Here is a 22,944-nt window from a genome sequence, read left to right on the forward strand (position 1 = left end):
AAAATTACTTACCTCAACCCACTGATTTCCACCAACATTCATGAGCAGTGCACATAGCGGATCCGATTTGGAAGTAACATCTTTATCAAGTAAGTTCTCACAGCAGACGCTCAGTTCAACTTTACTCACACAATCTGCCATCTGCTGCGCTGCAAAATAAACAGGAAAAAACGACATGAAAGATGCAGCACAGAGTGCATTGGACTGAACTTCTGCAATCTCCCCTTCCTTTCTCTATAGGTCCAGCTCTTGCAGCCAACATTTCTAGCATTTTATTTTAACCATGTGCCCAAGAATCATTTACCTAGGATGCTCAATTTCCAAACCAACACATGAAAACCTTTACAAAAGCAAAATACTGCGGATGCTGGAAATCTGAAATAAAAACAGAAAATGCTGGAAATCCTCAGCAGGTCAGGCAGCATCTGTGGAGAGAGAAACAGAGTTAACGTTTCAGGTCGATGACCCTTCGTCAGGTATTACATGAAAACCTTTCGTTGATATGTTCAGGATTTACTGCAGCTCTGCAGCATCAAGAAGAATGGCAAATGAGCCAATAATTTACATATGATATAAAGGAAGTGGACACCTTTGTAAGGCTCTTGCAGGTAATATAAAGACAAATGAGAAAACAATTGGCCTGGAATTGGGGGTCTGGATGACGGCGAACACACTTAAATGTACAACAAATATCAGATTTAACTATTTCACACATTGTGATAAGGGTGTTTGGAACTCACTGCACAGGGAGACAGTGGAGGCAGATAATGTCAGCAAGTTTCAAAAGGGAGACAGATCGTTTTTTTGCCATAAGAAGCAACTGATGGGTATAAATGAAGTGTGGTAAACCACTTTATCGTTACACTATAGTTATCACTGTTGTATTGTTATCACCGTTGTATCACGATACGAGGTCGCCTCTTGTCGCGCTGTTATACCTGGGCTGACCACCTCCGACTCCGCCCATGGCTCCACCTACCTGCCCAGGTATAAAGGTAGTCGACTGGCTGGTATTCCTCCTTGTTGGACCCGATCACCCACGAGGGTGGGCTCTGTTATTTAGTCAATAAAAACCTTTAGTTACGTTCCTAACTCGTCGCCTTTTATTGGACGAATTGATAGGTATATCAATTTTATTGACTAAATTTTAAAGATGTCTACTACTGGCCAGCCAGAAGCCCTCCCAGAAGCACAGCCACACCAGCCGGCTTGGCTGCAAGCCCTCAAACCACCGTACCTGGATCTAAACCCACAGGCAGCAAACGCAGCCCTCAACTTCAAACACTGGCTGGACTGCTTCGAATCCTACCTGGAAGAATCCGGCGCCCCGCAGAGATCCAAACTAAGACTTCTGAACGCCCAAGCGAGCCCGAGAGTATACGCACTCATACAGGACACGACTACGTACGAGGCCGCTATCAACCTACTGAAACAGCAGTACCGCAGCCCGGTAAATTACATGTACACCAGGCACCTCCTAAGATCCCGCCCGCAACAGCCAGGAGAGTCTGTAGCTGAATTTTTACGGGCGCTAAGAGCACTCGGCAGGAACTGTGACTTTAAAGCGGTGACGGCTGTTGAAAATACGGAAGATAATATCCGCGATGCCTTTGTGAAAGGCCTACGGTCCGACTACTCACGGCAAAGACTGCTTGAAGCTAAAGACCTCGACCTGGACAAAGCTGAAGCCCTCGCTCTCTCCCTGGAGGTGGCCCATCAGGACCAGGAGGCGTTTTCCAGGTACTGCTCACGACCCTGGGACTCGGGCCCGACCCCTACCGCAATACCCTTCGCAGCGCCGCCCCCGGGACCTACCTCAGCGTCGGCGTCCCGGACCCGACCGGGCCCGCCACCCCCAGTACCGGCTCCGACATCGGGCACCCGCGATCGGGCCGCCGGCTGCTTCTTTTGCGGCCAGGAGAAGCACCCGAGGTCGCGCTGCCCAGCCAGGAACTCTACCTGCACAACCTGCAGGAAGAAAGGCCATTTCTCTAAGGCCTGCAGGAGCGGATCTTCAGAGGCCAGCAGTGCCTCATGCGAACTGTGGGGGCGGCCATCTTCTTTCACGGCAACTGAGGCCAGTATCCCCACACGTGAGTCATGGGGGCGGCCATCTTTGATCAAGGCAACCGACCCCAATAGTGCCTCATGTGAGTTATGGGGGCAGCCATCTTCTCCGCCATTTTGTCCTACCTCGTGGGAGACGCCATTTTACCCACCACGCCCGACTGCCACCGGGCCCCCGGACCCGACGACCGCCTCGCCCGCAGACGACAACGACTCGCTTACCTACACGCTAGCCTCCGTCACTCTGGATCAAGCCCGCCCACACCACCTGTCCAAGTCGATGATGGACATCAAAGTAAACGGCCACGCCACGACCTGCCTGTTCGACAGCGGAAGCACGGAGAGCTTCATCCACCCAGACACGGTGAGCCACTACTCCCTCCCTGTCCTGCCAACGCGCAACCGAATCTCGATGGCATCGAGGTCCCACGCCACGGACATTAGCGGCTACTGTGCTGTGACCTTGTCGGTTAAGGGTACAGAGTATAAAAACTTTAAACTCCTCGTCCTCCCCCAGCTCTGCGCTGCCGTCCTACTAGGGCTGGACTTCCAATCCCACCTCCAAAGTGTAACCCTAGCATACGGTGGACCCCTCCCCCCACTCACAGTCGACAACCAGCGAAGGTTAAACCGCCCACCGCGTAACACCTGCAGCCTATCCACCCTCAAGGTGCCGCCACCTTCCCTGTTCGCTAACCTCACCCCCGACTGCAAACCCGTCGCTACCAAGAGCAGGCGGTACAGCGCTGGGGACAGAGCTTTCATTTGCTCTGAGGTGCAGCGTCTCCTGAAGGAGGGCATCATCGAGGGGAGCAACAGCCCCTGGCGTGCCCAGGTCGTGGTCGTTAAGACCGGCGATAAAAATCGCCTGGTCATCGACTACAGCCAGACCATAAACAGATACACCCAGCTGGACGCATACCCCCTTCCCCGCATATCTGACATGGTCAATCAGATTGCACAATACCGCATATTCTCGACCATCGACCTTAAGTCGGCCTACCACCAACTCCCTATCCACCCCGAGGACCGCCAGTACACCGCCTTCGAGGCGAATGGGCGCCTATACCACTTCCTTAGGGTCCCCTTCGGTGTCACCAACGGGGTCTCGGTCTTCCAAAGGGAGATGGACCGGATGGTTGACCAGAACGGACTGCAGGCCACATTCCCCTACCTAGATAACGTCACCATCTGCGGCCGCGACCGGCAGGACCACGACGTGAATCTGGAGAAATTCCTCCATACAGCCCAACGGCTGAACCTCACCTACAATAAGGAGAAATGTGTGTTTAACACCTCGCGCCTTGCCATCCTTGGCTGTGTAGTAGAGAACGGACTCATCGGCCCCGACCCCGAAAGAATGCGCCCCCTCATGGAGCTACCCCTCCCCCACTGCCCTAAGGCACTTAAGAGAACCCTGGGGCTCTTCGCCTACTATGCCCAATGGGTGCCCAATTATGCGGACAAAGCCAGACCCCTCATGAAGTCCACATCCTTCCCCCTTACGGAGGAAGCGTGCGCAGCCTTCTCCCTCATTAAGGGAGACATTGCCAAGGCCACTATGCACGCAGTGGATGAGTCCATCCCCTTCCAAGTCGAGAGCGATGCATCCGACTTCGCCCTAGCCGCCACCCTTAACCAGGAGGGGAGACCGGTGGCCTTCTTCTCAAGGACCCTACAGGGCCCTGAGATCCGACACTCGTCGGTCGAGAAGGAGGCCCAGGCGATTGTGGAGGCGGTACGACGCTGGAGGCACTACCTGGCAGGCAAACGATTTACCCTCCTTACCGACCAACGTTCGGTCGCTTTTATGTTTAATAACAAGCTGAGGGGCAAAATCAAGAATGACAAGATCTTGAGGTGGAGAATCGAGCTCTCCACCTACGATTATGATATCTTGTACCGGCCAGGTAAGCTGAACGAACCCCCCGATGCTCTGTCACGAATTACATGCGCCAGCGCGCAAAGTGATAGACTTCAGACCCTCCACAACGACCTCTGCCACCCCGGGGTCACCAGACTTTACCACTTCATTAAGGCCCGCAACCTGCCCTACTCCATCGAGGAGGTCAGGACCATAACCAGGAACTGCCAGACCTGCGCCGAGTGCAAACCGCACTTCTTTAGGCCGGACAGAGCAAGCCTGATCAAGGCCACCCGCCCCTTCGAGCGCCTGAGCATCGACTTTAAGGGGCCCCTCCCGTCCTCTGACCGTAATGTGTACTTCCTCAACATTGTTGATGAGTACTCCCGTTTCCCCTTTGCCTTCCCCTGCCCAGACATGACCAGTACCACGGTCATTAAATGCCTGAACGACCTCTTCGCCTTGTTCGGGTTCCCAAACTATATACATAGTGACCGGGGCTCCTCTTTCATGAGCGAGGAACTCCGTCAGTTCCTACTAGCGAGAGGTATTGCAGCAAGTAGGACCACCAGCTACAACCCCCAAGGGAACGGCCAGGTGGAAAGAGAGAACGCGACGGTATGGAAGGCCGTCCTCTTAGCCTTAAAGTCTAAGGGCCTCCCAACCTCCCGCTGGCAGGAAGTCCTCCCGACAGCGCTGCACTCCATCCGGTCACTACTTTGCACTGCCGTTAACGCCACCCCCCATGAACGAATGTTTGTTTTCCCCAGGAAGTCGACTACGGGAACCACTCTACCAACCTGGCTGACCTCTCCGGGGCCCGTCTTGCTGCGAAAGCACGTGAGGGCCCATAAAACAGACCCCCTGGTCGAAAGGGTGAACCTCCTGCACGCCAACCCCCAGTACGCCTACGTGGCTTACCCAGACGGGCGGGAGGACACTGTCTCCTTACGAGACCTCGCACCCTCGGGCACTCCGGAGACACCACCTTTACCCCCCCCCACCACCCCCCCAATTCCAGCCCAGGTAGACGGCATGCCGGAACCCCACGAGCCTTCGCCGACCACGCAGACACCAGCACTAACACCGGATAATGCAGCACCGCCGCTGCGACGATCGGAGAGGCTTACGAGGCCTCCGGACAGACTGACATACCAGAACTGGTAGTACACTTCACCCCGCCGGACTCAAATCTAAACAAGGGGTGAATGTGGTAAACCACTTTATCGTTACACTATAGTTATCACTGTTGTATTGTTATCACCGTTGTATCACGATACGAGGTCGCCTCTTGTCGCGCTGTTATACCTGGGCTGACCACCTCCGACTCCGCCCATGGCTCCACCTACCTGCCCAGGTATAAAGGTAGTCGACTGGCTGGTATTCCTCCTTGTTGGACCCAATCACCCACGAGGGTGGGCTCTGTTATTTAGTCAATAAAAACCTTTAGTTACGTTCCTAACTCGTCGCCTTTTATTGGACGAATTGATAGGTATATCATGAAGGTGCTGCACAGTACAGTTTTGTTTAAAAAAACTTGTCAGATTGACAGGAATTATCTTTTCCAAAGCTAAACATTCCTAAATAATATGCTTTTTAAAAAAAAAACAGAAGTGTAGAGATTACTTTGTAATAGTTTTTTAAAAATTGCATTTATATAGCACTTTTCACAACCTCAAGATGACCCAAAGCGCTTTACAGCCAATTCATTACTTCTGAAGTGTAGTCAATGTTGTAATGTTGAAAATTATAAATCTGTTATTTATAAATCTTTTCTATTGTAATTAGAAAGAATTAGCCTCAATTTTGGGAATATGTAAAAGTGTCACAGGAAGGTGAATAAATTGGGAACACGATGCATTTGTCAGCTGGGATATTTTGGGGTGCGCTCCCAAGTGAGATATTTAAATAAGGATGGAACTCAGCTTTTAATAAAATATTGCAATGGTTTATTTAGACAGCTCTTTGAAGAGTCAAAATGCAGTATTAGACAGCTTAAAATTGTACAACATATAAAGTGAAATGTGTTTGAAAACATAGTAAAATAGGATTTTAGTAAAAATACAATTAAAGTGCAAACAACGAATCTTTAGCACAGCTCATACTGATTCCCATCAGAGGCCAGAGTTAGAGGAACAAAGTTCGAGGAGGTTATATGGCTGGAGAAGGATTAGAATTTTAAATTAAAGCAATTCTTAAGGATTCTAACAACACAGGCTGCCACATTCTTAAAAATGTGACAGGACAGGCATCACCAGATGCAACATGGGTGTGGACATAATGAACATTGAAAACTCCATACATCATTGTTCCTTCATCGCTGGGTCAATATCTTGGAATTCCCTACCCAACACCATTGTGGGAACACCATCACCACAAGGACTGCAGTAGTTCAAAGACAAGGCACACCACAACCTTCTCAGGGCAACTAGGGATCGGCAATAAATGTGGCCTTGCCAGTGATATCCACATTCCGAAAACAAATACAGATTTTTAAAAAGGGCTGTTAACAGAGGGCGTTTGAATGGACAGGCCATACAAATATAAATAATATATACATGGGAATGACTGGGAACAGAATCAATTTGTTTCAATTAAATTGTAGATTTTAACCAAATTGGCTGGGTGCACAGTGAGAGTAGGTCCGACTACAGCCCTCGAAGGGCCGAATGGCCTACTCCTGCTCCTATCTTCTATGTTTCTATATTAGTCGATAATGGTTCCCGCTCCTCAGGAACTGTTCCCCCTCGCTTTCAAGACCATAGCCATTATCCCATATTTTAAAATAAATCCACTCTCCACCCTCTGTCTTCACTAAGTACCATCCCAACTCCAATCTCCTGCGCCACTCGATGGTCCTTGAAGGTGTTGTTGCCTACAAAATCTGTGCCCATCTTTCCCACAACCTCCTGTCTGAATTATGCCCTCCCACAGCACAGAAATAGCACTAACCACAATCAGGAATGACATTCTTTGTGACTGTGACCATGGCGTATTATCCCTTCTCAACCTCTTGATACAGTTGATCACATTATCCTCCTCCATTGTCCAGCTCTAATGGACTGGGATGACGATGACGATCATGATCATGATCATCGTCATCCCAGTCCATTAGAGCAACACTTTAAAGCGCTATATAAATATAAGTTGTTGATGATCATGATCATCATCATCTTATATTTATATAGTGCTTTATAAACGTAGTAAAACGTCCCAGAATGCTTCACAGGAGCGTTATCAAACTAAATTTGACACCGAGCCACACAAGGAGATATTAGGGCAGATGACCAAAAGCTTAGTCAAAGACGTTAAGCAGCATCTTAAAAAGGAGGAAAGAGGTGTAGAAAGGTTTAGGAAGGGAATTCCAGAGCTTAGGGATCTGGTAACTGAAGGCACGGCCGCCAATAGTAGAGTAATTCAATTCGAGGATTGTCAAGAGGCCAGAACTGGAGGAGTGCAGAAATCTTGGAGGATTGTAGGGCTGGAGGAGGTTACAGAGGTAGGGAGGCCTTGGAGGGATTTGAAAACAAGGATGAGAATTTTAAAAATCGAGGCGTTGCTTAACCGGGAACGAATGTAGGTCAGCGAGCACAGGGGTGATGGGTGAACGGGACTTGGTGTGAGTTAGGACACAGGCAGCAGAGTTTTGGATGATCTCAAGTTTACAGAGAGTGGAAGATGAGAGGCCGGCCTGGAGTGCATTGGAATAGTCAAGTCTTGAGGCAACAAAGTCATGTATGAGGGTTTTCACCAAATGAGCTGAGGCAGGGGTGGAGTCGGGCGATGTTAGAGGTGGAAATAGGCTGACTTAGTGATGGTTCTGCTTTTACATAACCAATCATAGCCAACAATGGCTTCTCTTCTCACCCCTGCACCAACACCTTTGGAGTCCCCCAAGGAACCATCCTTGGGTCTCTCCTTTTACTCATCTACATAGTGCCCCTTTGAGCTATCCAAACCCATGGTTTCAGTTTCCATATGTATGCCAATAACACCCAGACTCTACCTCCCCATGATTTATTTTGACCCACCACCGCCTGTTTGTCCAAAAATCTCCTTTCCTCTGCCTTTGCCACCCTCACCTCTAACAAGTGAGTGTGTGTCTTGGAGGATACAGAATTTCCTCCAGCTAAACACTAGTGAGACTGTAGCCATCACCATCATCCTCTTCCCTGGAAAATGCCTCAAACTGTTCGCAACCACAGCATTCTGTTAATCACCGAACTGAGATTTCAACCCCAGATCGTCTGCATCACAAAAATTGCCTACTTCCACCTCCGTAGCATTGCCCACCTCTCCTTACTTCAGCCAATCTGCCACTGAAATCCTCATTCATGCCTTTGTCATCTCCAGACTCAATTACCCCAATATCCTTCTGACTGGTCTAGTTGCCTCCCATACTCTATCCTCCATAAACCTCAGCTCTTCCAAAACATTGCCGTCCATATCCTATTCCACAACCAAGTCCCGCTCAACCCTTCATTATTTACTTAAACAATGTTCCCGCTCCCAACGACTTAAATTTTAAATTATCTTTGTGTTTTTCATTCATTGCCTCATTGTTCCCTATCTGTAATCTCCACCAGCCTATAATCCCTTTCCCTCAACTCTCTTCCTATGATGCCATCTTTTTGTGCATCTCCCCCCCTTCAGCCCACCACTGGCAACCCTGCCTTCAATCACCTAGGTCCCACTCTCTGGAATGCCTCCCTAAACTCCTCCACCTCTATATCCTCCTTAAAACCTGCCCGTGACCCAGCCTTTGGTCACCATTCCTAATCTCTCCTCCTTTGGTTCAGTGTCTATTTTTTCTACATGCCTTTGTGAAACCCTTTGGGATATTTGTTCTATATTAAAAAGCACTACATAAATGCAATTTATTGTTGGAGCTTAAATTGAGTGTCAAAGAGCAACCTAACTCCAAAGCAAAGAGGCATGACAACAATTCCTCCAGATTCTCATTCCACCTTGCTGCAGTTATAGATGGTGTTAAGTCTGTGTGTTCCAGTTATGGTTAATATGAATCACTGCACACAGGCCACAAGAATAACTTTAACAGGTCTTTACTAGTCGAAGGTCAGGGCTGAACTACCCAGCAAATTACTACACAGCACTTATATACCAGTGTGGTCACCACCGGTATTACCGTATACAGCAGCCAGAGAAAGTAGTACATCTCTTAAGGGAACTTAAACCTGTTCCACAGTTACATACACCACAATCCTCCCTTTTTAGCTTAACAGTTATATCCCCATTTAACAGAACATAATAACATATATACATATACAACTTCATGTAGAAACAGTTCAAAGGTTCAGTCTCTCAGGAGGCCTCCTGATTCGAGTTGGATAACGCCTTTCAGGGGTCTCTGATTCTTGTTGCTGAGGTGACTCCTCTAGTTGGTCTCTTATGTCTTGGACATCATCATCAGGTACATTCACTGCCGAGGTAGATGCTTCAGGTTCACTAACTTCTTCCACGGTTGTCTCTGTCGTAACCATGGGTTCGACCCTTGTTCTCGATTCTACCAGTTGGTCAGCATGACGCCGTATTACATTTTTACCAACATCTACCGTGTACATCAGGGGTCCTTGTCTGGCCCGAATTGTTCCGGATTGCCATTTCTCGTTTCCATAGTCCCTGGCCAACACTGGTTGTCCTACCTCGAAACTCCGAGTGGTCTTGTTATTTATATGCTGGAACTGTTTGTTTTCAACTTCCCTCCGCACATTTGGTTTTAACAAGTCCAACCTGGACCGCAACCTCCCGTTATAAAACATCATGGCAGGACTTTGGTTTGTCACTGCATGAGCGGCGTTTCGATATGCCAGTAGAAACTTGTCCACCTTATGTTGTAGTGGAATCTGATCTTCGCTCATGGCCTTTATTGCCTTTTTGAATGTTTGTACAAATCTCTCGGCCAACCCATTTGTAGCCGGATGATATGGGGCAGAGGTATAATGTTTCACCCCATTCTTCTTCATGAATTTCTGGAATTCTTCTGACACGAACTGCGGTCCGTTGTCTGAACATATTTGTTCTGGCAATCCGTTCCTTGCGAATATCGTTCTGAACACCGCAATTGTCTTTTTTGAAGTAGTGGTAGTCATCTTGATCACTTCTGGCCATTTAGAATGTGCGTCCACCGCAATTAGAAACATGGAGTCCATGAATGGACCAGCAAAGTCAATATGTACGCGTTGCCATGGGGCTGAAGGCCATTCCCATGGATGCAGCGGTGCAATCGGAGGTGCATTTTGCACTTTTTGGCACCCTGAGCAGCTTTTCGTCAGCTCCTCTATCTGTTGGTCGATACCCGGCCACCACACATAAGCCCTAGCAAGGCTTTTCATCTTGACTCCCCCCAGATGACCTTCATGCAGTTCCTTTAGAACTCTTTCCCTTAACTTAGGAGGAATAATCACTCTCGTTCCATACATCAATGTTCCTTGACAGACGGACAGCTGGTCTCGTCTTGCCGAGACTGCCGGTAACAGAGAATCACCATGTGCTGGCCATCCCTTCACTGTCACCTCGTAGACTCGGGACAGTGTCGGGTCGTTCCTGGTTTCTCTTTCAATACTTGCATTGGTGACTGGTAAACACTCGATGATGGTCGAGTGAAATAACTCAACAGGGTCAACCTTCGTTGTCTCCTCTTCTTCAGGTAGTGGCAGGCGCGACAGCCCATCAGCATTACCATGCTGCTTTGTACCTTTGAATTCTATCTGATATTGATGTGCCCCTAGGAAGAGGGACCATCTCTGGAGTCTCTGTGCTGTCATCACCGACACACCCTTCTTAGGGTTAAATATGGATACCAACGGCTGATGGTCTGTCAGAAGCGTAAACATTTGGCCCTGCAGGTAATGATTAAACTTCTTTACTCCCCACACAAGGCTGAGAGCCTCCCTATCTATCTGAGCATAGTTGCGCTCAGCGGAGGTCAATGATCTAGATGCGAACGCGACTGGCCTCTCCGTGCCATTTGGCAACTTGTGTGAGAGTACTGCCCCAATACCATATGGAGAAGCATCACAAGCCAAACGAATAGGCAGTGTTGGGTTGAAGTGAGCCAACACTTCCTGAGGTTATCAATTCCTTGCTTTTGCGAAAGGCCTTCTTACAGTCCTCGCTCCACTCCCATGGTACTCCCTTCTGCAAAAGAGCGTTCAGCGGGTGCAGTACCGTGGATAAATTTGGCAGAAACTTATGGTAATAGTTAATCAATCCTAGGAACGACCTCAACTGAGATACATTAACCGGAGCGGGAGCCTTCACAGCCGCTTCGATCTTGTCAGGAGACTTATGAAGTCCCTCCTGGTCAATGACATGGCCACAGTACGAGATCCACTTCTGAAAGAACTCACATTCTGCCGATTAACTCGAAGTCCATATTCTTTCAATCTGATGAGCACCAGTTCCAAATTTGCGAGGTGTTCCTCGTCACCCTCTCCTGTAATCAGAATATCGTCCAGGTAACATTGTGTGCCTGGAATTCCCTGTAATACCTGCTCCATGGCCCTCTGCCAAATTGCTGGAGCCGATGCCACTCCAAAAACCAGTCTATTATACCGGTACAAGCCTCTATGCGTGTTGATCGTGAGGTACTGGCGTGACTCTTCCTCAACTTCCATCTGTAAGTACGCCTGCGCCAGGTCTATCTTGGTGAAGTGTTTCCCGCCCGACAATGAAGCGAAGATATCCTCAATCCGCGGAAGCGGATACTGCACCGTGTGAAGCACCGGATTAACAGTGATCTTGAAATCTCCACGGATGCGAACCTTCCCTGGTTCTCCCGGCTTGTTGCTCGAAGGACGTTTCATCACGGGAACAATGGGCGTAGCCCACTCACTCCTGTCTACCTTAAACAGTACGCCTGAACGTTCTAGCGCTTCCAGCTCCGCTTCCACAGCAGGTCGTATCGCATAGGGTACCGGTCTGGCTTTGAAAAATTTTGGTTGTGCATGTTCTTCAATCTTGATGTTTGCCGTAATTCCTCTCAGTGTTCCCAGTCCCTGCTGGAACACCTCTTTAGCATTGTCCAATATTCTGGACAATCGTTTAGGTTTGACATCTGTTTCCCTGGCATCTACAGTTAGTGCTTTTAAGGAATGCCAGTCCATATTCATTTTTCTAATCCACTCCCGTCCCAGTAGTGGTGGACCTCCTTCAGGTAGCACATATAAGTCCATTCCTCGGCTTTCTTTGCCCTTGTGGACCACCTTTACCTCTATCTTTCCGATGGGGTATACTCTTTGCCCCGTGTATGTTTTCAATACAATCTCCGTATCCCGTAGGGGAATATGTTGGAGTAACCTTTTGTAATCTTTCTTATTCATGACCGTCAATGCCGATCCAGTGTCAAATTCCATCTTCACTTGGACTCCTGCTATCTGAAGTGTGACCCAGGTAGTTTGTAGGTCAGCTTCATTACTCACATTGTGAATTCTTAGACTACCCAGTTCCTTGCTGTTGGAGTCTGAATCCGAATTCTGTTCATCCGAACTCTTCTCAGCCACCTTATGTACCTTTCTGCACCTTTCTGCACTTTTCCTGCGGTGACTTTTTGTTGCTGGTCTTCTTTCCTGACCTGCATACTTTAGCTATGTGACCAAGCTTGCCACATTTTCTGCATTCCTGATTTTTAAACCAGCATTGGTTCTGATCGTGTGTTGTCTTTCCACAACGATAACATTTCACTGTACCCAAAGCCATTTGGTCTGCGCTGAGTACCGATGACTTCAGCTGCATTTCCGCAGTGCCTCTCGCTGCGGCTTCGTGTGATGCTGCAATAGTGACAGCCTTATCCAGTGTAAGATCATTCTCTTCAAGCAGCCGCTTTTGTGTTCCTTCTTTCGACAATCCACAGACGAATTTGTCTCTCAGCGCCTCTGTTAGTCTTTCCCCAAACTGACAGTACTTCGCTAGCTTACGCAGTTCAATTAAATACTCCGCGTTGCTTTCCTCTTTCAGTTGCGTTCTAGCATAAAATTTAAATCGTTCCGCTAACATCAGCGGTGTGGGGTTCAAATGATTCTTTAGGACAGCAACAATATTCGCGAAAGTCTGATCCGCCGGTTTAGCTGGTGATAGAAGATGCTTCAATAGCTCGTATGTCTTCGCACCCATTGAGTTTAGTAAGGTTAGTGCTTTATCCTCATCTGCTATCTTATTTGCTTTACAATAAACTTCTATGCGTTCTACATACGTGTCCCAATCTTCAACATCGGCATCGAAATCGTTGATGTTACCACGCTTAGGCATCACAGAAATCACAGAAACCCCACAGTGCAGATAGAGGCCATTTCGGCCCATCGAGTCTGCACTGACACATATCCCACCCGATCCCCGTAACCCCACGTATTTAATCCCCCTAGCACTAAGGGTCAATTTATCATAGCCAATCAACCTAACCCGCACATCTTTGGACTGTGGGAGGAAACCGGAGCACCCGGGAGAAAACCCACGCAAACACGGGGAGAATGTGCAAACTCCACACAGACAGTCACCCGAGGCCGGATTCGAACCCGGGTCCCTGGCGCTGTGAGGCAACAGTGCTAACCTGGTCTGGTCCACTGTGACCGATGCCACTGTAGGGCCCTGATCGATACAAGATGGCGTCCACGCTGTCTGCTCATAAGATGGCGGACCCCACGAGGTCGGGCAAGATGGCGCCCAAGACGGCCGCTCCCACGGCGCACACGCGGTGGTGGCGGGTTTTCCGGCGGTTGGTTTTCCGGCGGGGTTCCCTCTGCACACCTTCCCGAAGTGCCCCTTCTTACCGCACTTAAAGCAGGTGGTGCCTTTCGCCGGGCACAGGTTTCTGGTGTGTTTTGGCTGCCCGCAGAAGTAGCAGTTGGGTCCCTGACGCGTCGCGGCTGTCGTAGGGCTTCTGGGGGGAGAGCGGGGCCCCGCCGGTGTCGGGCGGGGAAGATGCCTTCCAAGATGGCGGCGCCCTTGGTGCACACGTGGCGGCGTGGATGGCGCGGGCTGAAGAGTAAGCGTCCGAGTTTCTCTGGGCCATGTCCAGGGATCGCGCGGTGTCCGCAGCCTGTTTCAGGTCCAACCCTGTTTTTTCCAGCAGTCTTTGCTGGATGTAAGTGGAGCTGAGGCCTGTGATAAAGGCATCGCGAACAAGCTCGTCAGTGTACACCACGGCTTTTACATCTCGGCACTTGCAGTCTTTGCCAAGCATTTTCAGGGTGCTTAGGAACTCCTCCACCGATTCCCCAGGTCGCTGTGCGCGAGTAGCGAGCAGATGCCTAGCATACACCTCATTCGTAGGCTGCTGGTAATGCGCCTTTAAGATGTCGCAGGCGGCCAGGTACGTATCAGCGTCTTGGATGAGGGGGTAAACCCGGTGGCTTACCCAATTCCGCAGAATTCCGAGTCTCATCCTCGCAGCGTCCGTAGCGTCTTTGACGGCTGCGGAATTGTCCAGGAAGAATTCCACACACTCAAACCAGTGTCCGAAGCGTGCTGATGCGTCCGGAGCATGTTGATCCAAATCCAAACGTTCGGGTTTCAGGAGTTGATCCATAGTGTTGAAAAATAAGTTAATAAAATTGATGTGCCTCAATAATTCCGAGACTCAATGTTAGCGAAACAAAACAAGGCTTTTATTAACTTAGAAAGTAACACGTAAGAGAGAGAGGTATCTTCCTTCTGGATACTGAGGCCAGACTGAGCTAGCTTACACAAGGGGCCAGGTATGGGCGGAGCCCTACACACAGCACATTCCAATAAACAATACAATGAGGACTGGGGGAAGGGAGATGACACTGAAACTGACCACAGTCACAGATGAATGGAATATTTCATCACATTCACCCCTTCTATAGATTTAGTCTGTTCGGGGGTTTGATAGTCCTCTGCGACCGACGTGGCTGTTGTGGTGCCGCAGGTATCGGCTGGGTGTCCCCGGTAGCCTCCTGGGTCTCTGCCGGGGGTGCCGCCAGGGTTGTTGAAGGGGTAGTTGGTGGGGGTGCCGTTGGTCGATGTTCTTCCGGGGGTGATGAAAGAGTAGTGGGTGGGTAAGAGTTGCTGTGATCGTTGTTGCTGCTATTGCCGTGGTTGTTGTCGATGCCGGCTGGGGCGACGTCTTTTATGGACACGGTGTCCTCCCTTCCGTCGGCGTGCCGGACATATGCGTATTGGGGGTTGGCGTGGAGTAGGTGTACTGGCTCCACGAGAGGGTCCGTCTTGTGGCCCCTCACATGCCTTCGCACGAGTACCGGACCTGGGGTGGAGAGCCATGACGGCATGGATACGCCTGAGGTGGATTTCCGGGGAAAGACAAACATTCGTTCATGAGGCGTGGCATTAGTGGCCGTACACAATAGCGACCGTATCGAATGGAGCACATCCGAGAGGACTTCCTGCCAGCGGGAGATAGGGAGGCCCTTGGTCCTTAGAGCTAGAGTGACTGCTTTCCATACTGTCCCGTTCTCTCGCTCCACTTGGCCGTTACCCCGGGGGTTGTAGCTGGCGGTACGGCTCGTGGCGATCCCCTTGGACAACATGTACTGGCGTAGCTCTTCACTCATGAAGGACGCCCCCCTATCCGTATGGATGTAGCTCGGCATACCGAACAGGCAGAACAGGCTGTTGAGGCATTTAATGACCGTGGCACTGGTCATGTCTGGGCAGGGGAAAGCGAATGGGAACCGGGAGTATTCGTCCACAATGTTCAGGAAGTAAACATTGCGGTCGACGGACGGGAGGGGGCCCTTGAAATCTAAGCTGAGCCGCTCAAAGGGCCGTGTAGCTTTGATTAAGTGGGCTCTGTGATGAAATATTCCATTCATCACTGCCTGTGACTGTGGTCTTGCAATCTTCTTGAGAAACAAAAAAAAAATTTTTTTATTTTAAGATGGCGGTTTCCCGCGCTTGTCTTCTTCCCCCACCTACTAAAATGGCGGCTTCCCGCACTTGTCTTCTTCCCCCGCCTACGAAAATGGCAGCTTCCCGCGTTGGCCTTTCTCCCCCGCTGGCTGTAATGGCGATTGCCGTATTGCTGCCGTTCGCGCCTCCCCAGCGGTTCTCAATTCGTGCCTCCCAGCCCCTCTTGCAGTCCGGTCCTTTCCACCGGCTGCGGCTGAGTTCTCCGCGGCTTTTTTTATTTTCTCCCGCGCCTTACGCTGTCCCGGTCGCTGCGCCTCGCGGCCTCGGTAGCTGCCCGGCCTTTTTCACCGGTCGCGGTCGAGCTCTCTCTCGACGCTGTTGCGTCTCCCAGCCCGCTTGCAGCCCGGTCTTTTACACCGGCTGCGTTTGCATTCACCGCGGCTCCCGTGCCTTACGCTGCCCCAGTCTCAGCGCCTCTGGCCCCGACTTCTGTCCGGCTCTTTTCCCCGGCCGTGGTCGAGTTCTCCGCCCTTATATCCTCCGTTTTCCCTCCCCTACTCCACAGCCAACGTGGCCGACTTGCTGCTCGTCGCTGATCGGCTTACCCACCACCGTGGTAGAAGGGATGATCACTGCCTGTCGCTGATGGAAGGCTTCGTGTCAGGATTCTTCCTTTGCTCTTCAGACCCGAGTCTTTTCTCAGCAGGATGATGAGGGCAGATGCCTCTTCTCAACGCCCGTTAAACTGCCTTGGATGTATCTCTGCCGCAGGGTAAGAGCGTACTCGTCGCCACTGTTAAGTCTGTGTGTTCCAGTTACGGTTAATATGAATCACTGCACACAGACCACAAGAATGACTTTAACAGGTCTTTACTAGTCGAAGGTCAGGGCTGAACTACCCAGCAAATTACTACACAGCACTTATATACCGGTGTGGTCACCACCGGTATTACCGTATACAGCAGCCAGAGAAAGTAGTACATCTCTTAAGGTGGAACAGGTTTAAGTTCTCTTAAGGTGGAACAAGTTACATACACCACAGATGGGCCTTTGGCTCCAGACACAAAACTACCATGACACTATACTACACTGCCCGTGCAAGATGAAACAGCAGTGTCGATTCAAAGTGAAAGTGCGATGCACCAACACTACTGTTAATCCTCAAAGAACAGTTTTGTTGAAATGGGAATCGAGGAAAAACGGAATTTCTGCGTAACATAATTGGCAAGTCCTAAATAACAAAGTAGGAAGGGGAAAACGCATTTAAACCAATGAAGCAGAAAATCGAATAGCTGAGACGCCAAGCACACAAGACATTTTTAAACGTCCTATCACCACTTACATACTATTGACCAACACTACGTTTCAGAATTTCATGGAGACTATTGAGAGCTTTGCTCAATAGTTTGAACCACTCGGTGTACAAACTACAACTTAATCGGCGAGGTTATTCCCGCACTGAGAGCCTTCAGTTAAAAATCGATAGAATTCCACTGCAGAGGTCCAACAAAAAACAAGGAGTTATCGCTGAAAACACAGATTTGAGGGGACTATGACAACAGACACACAACACAGCCCTTGGTACCCGAGGTCTGGTCCCTCCTGTGATGACGCCCCATAAAATAACGCACAGATCACTCGGAAACACAACCCAGTGAGAAATAGGTGTAAAAACTACCACACCTCTTATCTCCTCGCTCAAAACTGACTTTACCGCAATACAACAACAAGATTTCCAGCATCCGCAGTATTTTGCAATTAAACAAGCACCACCTTTTATATGACATATAATTCCTTAGTACGACTGCGGAAAAAGTAGTTCTACAAAGGAAAATGTTACCGGTGGGAGCCGCAGCCACGTTCATTAGCTCACCGAGCTGGCTCGCGCACAAAACCTGCTGACACAACGTTCGGTCCCAGTGCGCGCGCCGGTGTGATGGGGCGAGCCTGACAGCCGCCCACGCGCTCCGGGCGGGGCCAGCCTGACAGCCGCGCTGCCGGAAACGGCTGACGTCAATTCCTGTTTACCAGTCCACCAAGTAGAATCGTGCAAAGCAAGGGATCCTTTGCCAGTGAAAGGATAATGCACATAGATTTGCAATTTATATAGCTGCAGTCCATTCTGCAAATTAAAAGCATTTGCCCCTGTACTTTTTCATGAAGATGCCAGGCAGATTTGCAATCCCTTTTTTTTGTCTATAGCCGGGGAAATACAAGAAAAATCGTATAACTCGGAAAGAAAATAGTGCAAAATAGGAAAGCCTATTAATGAGGACATTTTATTTCGTAATATTTTATTCACTGTATTTTTGTCTGGTATTCTGGATGCTTTTCATACATATTCTCTGTAAAATAAAATGGGCCCATGAAAGTAGTTTTTTTCTGAAAGGTTCCAAAGTTGATGCTTTGTTTTCTGCCCTCACATTGATTTGCACTGTAAAGGATAATACTGGAGTTAAGAATTCTTGCGGTCTTCCGCACCCACTAACCCACCCCGTTACAACATGCACGTGAACCGCAACGGCAACTGTCAGTATTTATATTGTAACAAACCTGCCTCACTCCCTTCTGATAATGTTATTAAATTGTAGAACATTTTGAACCAGTGGTTGTATGCAGTTTTTTCTGCATTGTGGTGAGTTTTGCTCCATAGGCTCGTGCGTTATTCCGCCCCTATAGAGGGGCGCACGCGTTGGATATAAAACAGACACAGTTGAACACAGAAAATAGTGTATAGGTACATTTAAGAATTTCCTTGTAACTTTTGTAATTTGTATATCCCTTGTGTTGTAAATCTTTTTTTCCAGTGCTGTTAGTGAGAGTTCAAGATGCCAATTTTATGAAAATGAAATTTCAGCCAACCAAGTGTGATTAAAAACATACGAGTTACGCAGTGTGTGAAGTGTGACACTGGAAGTATGTTGGTCAAAATATGTGCTAGATGTGCCATGTTGTGCATATTCTAGTGGTATTGTTCACATATTTTATGATGCACTGTTTTATAATGGGAGGGGCATAATACCATGTATTATTATGCCGCTAGGTGGATCGATTCTGGTTACCAAAGCACAAGAGAGACATTCAAGCTCTGCAGGCAGTTCAAACAAGAGCACAAGCTGATTTTTAGCATCGGAGGATTGAAGTATGCGGAAGACTGGAGAATGTTTTTTTCATCCTTGAAGGGAGGTAGCTAAGAGGTAATTTTACAGAGGTATAGAAGGCAATAGACAATTGAAAAAGGTAGCCACAGATATTACTTCAAACTAAATTATGAGAGCAGGACAAGGGTTTATTTAGGACTGACACCAGGAAGTTCTTCACATAGTGATCAACATTTGCAATGGACTTCCAGGTAGAGTAGTTTAGGTGAAAACTGAAATAATTTAAATGAGCCAAATAGCCTTCCTGATCCATGTTTATCTTGTACTCTGTATCCCTTTAAGGTCATAATGTCAATCATTTAAATCCAATTTAGTACCATCTCCATAATTCCATACCCCTTAATCTTCTCCTGTGTGGTACCTCATCAAAGGCCTTTTGAAAGTCAATGAACACCATATCCACTGCATTTTCCCATCCACCATTTGTCACTTCCTTAATGTACTCCATCAGGTTACGCATTCTTTTATTGTTTAATACAGAAGAAACATGGGGAAACATCAGGGCCAGTCAGTACAGATTTCTAAAAGGCTGTTTGTACTTGACCAACCTTATAGAATTCTTTGAAAAAAAATAACAATAAAGGAAATGCAATGGATGTGATTTATTATGAATTTTATAAAAGCCTGTGGCAAGGTATTACATAATGTAAAGATTATGCTTTGTGAAATTGAGGGGAATGTAGCCACATGGCTAGAGAGATAGTTAGAGGACAGAAACTAAAAGGTACAGGTAAAGATGTGGGGGAAAAAATTCAGTATTGACCATTTTGGGGACGCTAACATCGCCTAGGTGCTAATTAGCACCTGCGACCGCGGAATTGAGTTTTAGTGCACCAAGAGGGAAGTGGAGCTTTTTGAATCAAAATTCTCTGGGCGAAAGAGACCGGGACACAATGTTGTAGCGCCGCTGCAAAACTCCTGCCGAATATGGCAGGAGTCGATGTCAGCGCCACCCCCGGGGGTGCTAACGGGAGGTACAAAGGCACCCAATTTCACCACCATGGTTCTCAAAATGGAAAAGTATGGCTCAGAGTGTTCCATGGGGATCTATGTTGGAGCTGCTCTTATTTACTATATAAATAAAAGTCATAGACTTAGGAATTGAGGGAACAATATTGACATTTGCTGATGCCAGCATATTGAGAAAATGGCAAATTATATTATAGAAGAATGTAGGACATAGCTAGCAGAATTTGCATAGGTGCCAGATGCAGTTCAATGTTGAAAAATGTGGAAAAAAGTACATTTTGGAAGTGTCTCCAATAGTAAGCATTTTAAAGAGACTTCTAGAGATTGGTTTGTTTTCAGCACATAAAAGGTATTTTTGAAATACTTTACAGTCACAGATGAGTCTTCAGGAACTGAAGTATGTATCTTATACACTATAACCTTACAGAGCATGTTTTTTGTATCAAATATCTGAAAGGCAGAGAGTCCAGTTTTATCATGTACAATTTGAGAATATATAAATAATGACCGGTATTTACATGGTGTTCTTTTAGGAAGGAATTTTAAAAATAAATCGTGCCAGTCAATTGAGAATAGACTTCGACGCCCTTTACAATGTTTAAACCCTTTCCTAAGTGTTTACAAAACCTTTATTAATTGATTATAACCTTTAAAGGTAAGTGCCGTAAGAAAACTACTAGGCACTTGGTCTGAGTATTAAACAAGGCTTTAATCAACTGTTTTTCAACATGGAGATCTAGTTGTGTCCTTCACCAGTTCCTGTTAAAGAATGTCCTGAGCAAGCTGGGCCCATGCCCGATTATTTATTACTCTCCCTGGACAGCGCCACCAGCAGGCCGCCCAGTATCATTTCATAAGTCATTTTCACATGAATGACAAGATTCATGTCAGTAAGTACAGTAACTATTTTAAATATTTGTCCTTTTAGTCACTTTTTAATGAAAAAAACAATAGTGGATTGGTTTACAGACTGAATCAGAGGTGAAAACATTGAAGACTTATCTAGAATACATAGTTTTGTTAGGTAGTCATGAAATGTTAGAACTTAATACGGGAGCTGGAGGGAGTTGAACTAACATATGCTAATTGCCTTTTTATAGAGAGCACAAACAGCCAATCACATGTTGGCAACTATCACAGTCTCCAGGTTGGTCACGTTATTCAATATTAATAGCCAAATAGGACAAGGGAAAACTCTTCGGGGGGTTATTTTGGTGAAAGGGTGAAAACAGGTGCTATGTTAATATGATACATCGGTTTGAAAGTCTGATTTTAGCATGCAATTTCAGTCCTAATTACCAATTACTATAATTCAAACTTGTTGGAGGTGCTAAAACAGACATCTGCAGGTTTAGCACTGATTAGACACAATTTTCATGGAGCAATATACGTGGGCTCCACACACTCACTTCCACTGAAGATGTGGAGTGTGTTGACACACAGCAGCAGGTTTTAGGATGGCTTAGGGACCGAATGAGAGGTCCTCGGATGCAGCACTGGAGGTCCTGATGGAGGAGGTCCAGAGGAAGAAGGATATCCTGTACCCCCAAGGAAGGGGTCCATCTTGCACCCTCCTGCAAAAGTTGGTGCGGTTCTGCCTGGCCTCATGTTCTCCTCCCATTCCTCCTGCAGTCCAATGGGGACCCCTAGTAAGATGCCAATGACCAAGCACTCACTTTCTCCTGGTGACTCCAAAAAGGTGTCCAAAGAAGGTAGAGTAGCACAGCACTCACTCTTTTTAGGTAAAGTCCTCAGAATTTCTGGAATAAATGTTGATAAAGTCTTGACAAAGTGTCCCAGAAAGTCTCCCGATGCATTTCAAAAGTCCTCTTCAAAGCTCCAGCAGCAAATGAACAGGAAAAGGTGTGCAGGGTTTGAAAATCCACAACAACGTTTTATTGGAGCCCTCTAAGGGCAAGGTGACCAAAATTGGATTGCCCTATACAGTTTAAAACCAACATTTTTGGCCAATGCAGTGGTCCCGAAAAGCAGGCTGGGATATCTGAATACAGGGGACTGTGGCTCAGAAGCGAGCCATAGATATCGGCCAATCGAAACAAAGTGCATTCTCAAAGGCCAATCAGGGGACTGAGTCGGGCCTGAAGCAAGGAAATCCCCGGCCAATGGGGACGACCCGGCCCAGGTTTGAATATGTGACTCACCCCTAATCGAGCTATGAGTACAGGCCATCATCACCTTAATCAACTCGGACTAGGGACAATAGTTTTGGGATCACTACAATTAAGAGGTGGCCCAAAATAATCAAGTCCCAGGACTGACACAATGGGACAGCAGACTTGGAGGAGCCACTGTGCACTCAAAACAATACCCCTGCCCTCACACTTGTAAACACCAATTTAATTGGGCGCGAAGAGGCCGAAATGGAATTGGGTATAAAATACAGAATCAAGAGATTATTAGAAAGACCAGAAGAGCAGGAGAGCGAGTTAAGAAGCTGAGGGAGAGACAAGCTGGGGCAAACTACCATCTAAAGAACTCCAACCACGCTGATGAGAAGATCCACCATCAGGCCCCAGACTCAATCGGCATACTGAAAGTTTACCCCGCTACCAGACGGCGCAACATCGCCACAAGAAACCGCACCGTATACCGACTCCCGTCCCGGGGATATCAACAAGAAGACACCAACGACCGAAGTGGCTGTGGAAGACGGCATTCACTCCCGCTATTTCGGCAGCCTTTTCCATCAAGCACAAACCAACCAACAACAGCAACAACCGCACTCAAAGTAGGCTGTGAGTATAATCCAAGGGCCTGCAACTGTCAGTCTAGTCTAGGTAAGAAAGTGGGTTGGTGAGATTGGACTTGGTAAAGTTAAAACCGTGTAAAACATTTTCGTTATGTCTGTTCTCTCCCATATTTTATTTATAGTTATAGAGTGTGTGCGTTTATTACGTTTGTGGTAGAACCAAATAAAATTGGTTGTCACCTGTTTTTTCCAAGGACTACTTGTCCCCGAGTGTCTATTTAAAGTGCATCGTTCTCCATCCAAATTCTGGAGTTAGAACCAGATAG

General features: G+C 47.8%; 1 protein-coding gene across 5 annotated transcripts in view; it reads right to left on the reverse strand.

Annotated features, from left to right (window-relative positions):
* Positions 1 to 17,831, reverse strand: part of LOC147114790 (copine-3-like) — a 66,505-nt gene extending 48,674 nt beyond the window's left edge. For 2 of the 5 annotated variants that reach the window (XM_085992722.1, XM_085992721.1), the window contains exons 1-2: positions 17,619 to 17,825; positions 13 to 149 (exon numbers count right to left, since the gene is read on the reverse strand). In XM_085992722.1, coding sequence (XP_085848848.1) covers positions 13 to 149; positions 17,619 to 17,643 — 162 coding nt within the window. In that variant the 5' untranslated portion in view covers positions 17,644 to 17,825. Of the gene's footprint in view, positions 1 to 12; positions 150 to 17,618 lie in introns of all 5 variants that reach the window. The other 3 variants (XM_085992723.1, XM_085992720.1, XM_085992719.1) reach the window with 3 other exon arrangements.
* Positions 17,832 to 22,944: the final 5,113 nt, after the last annotated feature.

The sequence above is a fragment of the Somniosus microcephalus genome, chromosome 7 (assembly GCF_052327205.1).
Source record: "Somniosus microcephalus isolate GS21.2 chromosome 7, FLI_Smic_1.0, whole genome shotgun sequence".
Classification (NCBI taxonomy): Eukaryota; Metazoa; Chordata; class Chondrichthyes; order Squaliformes; family Somniosidae; genus Somniosus; species Somniosus microcephalus.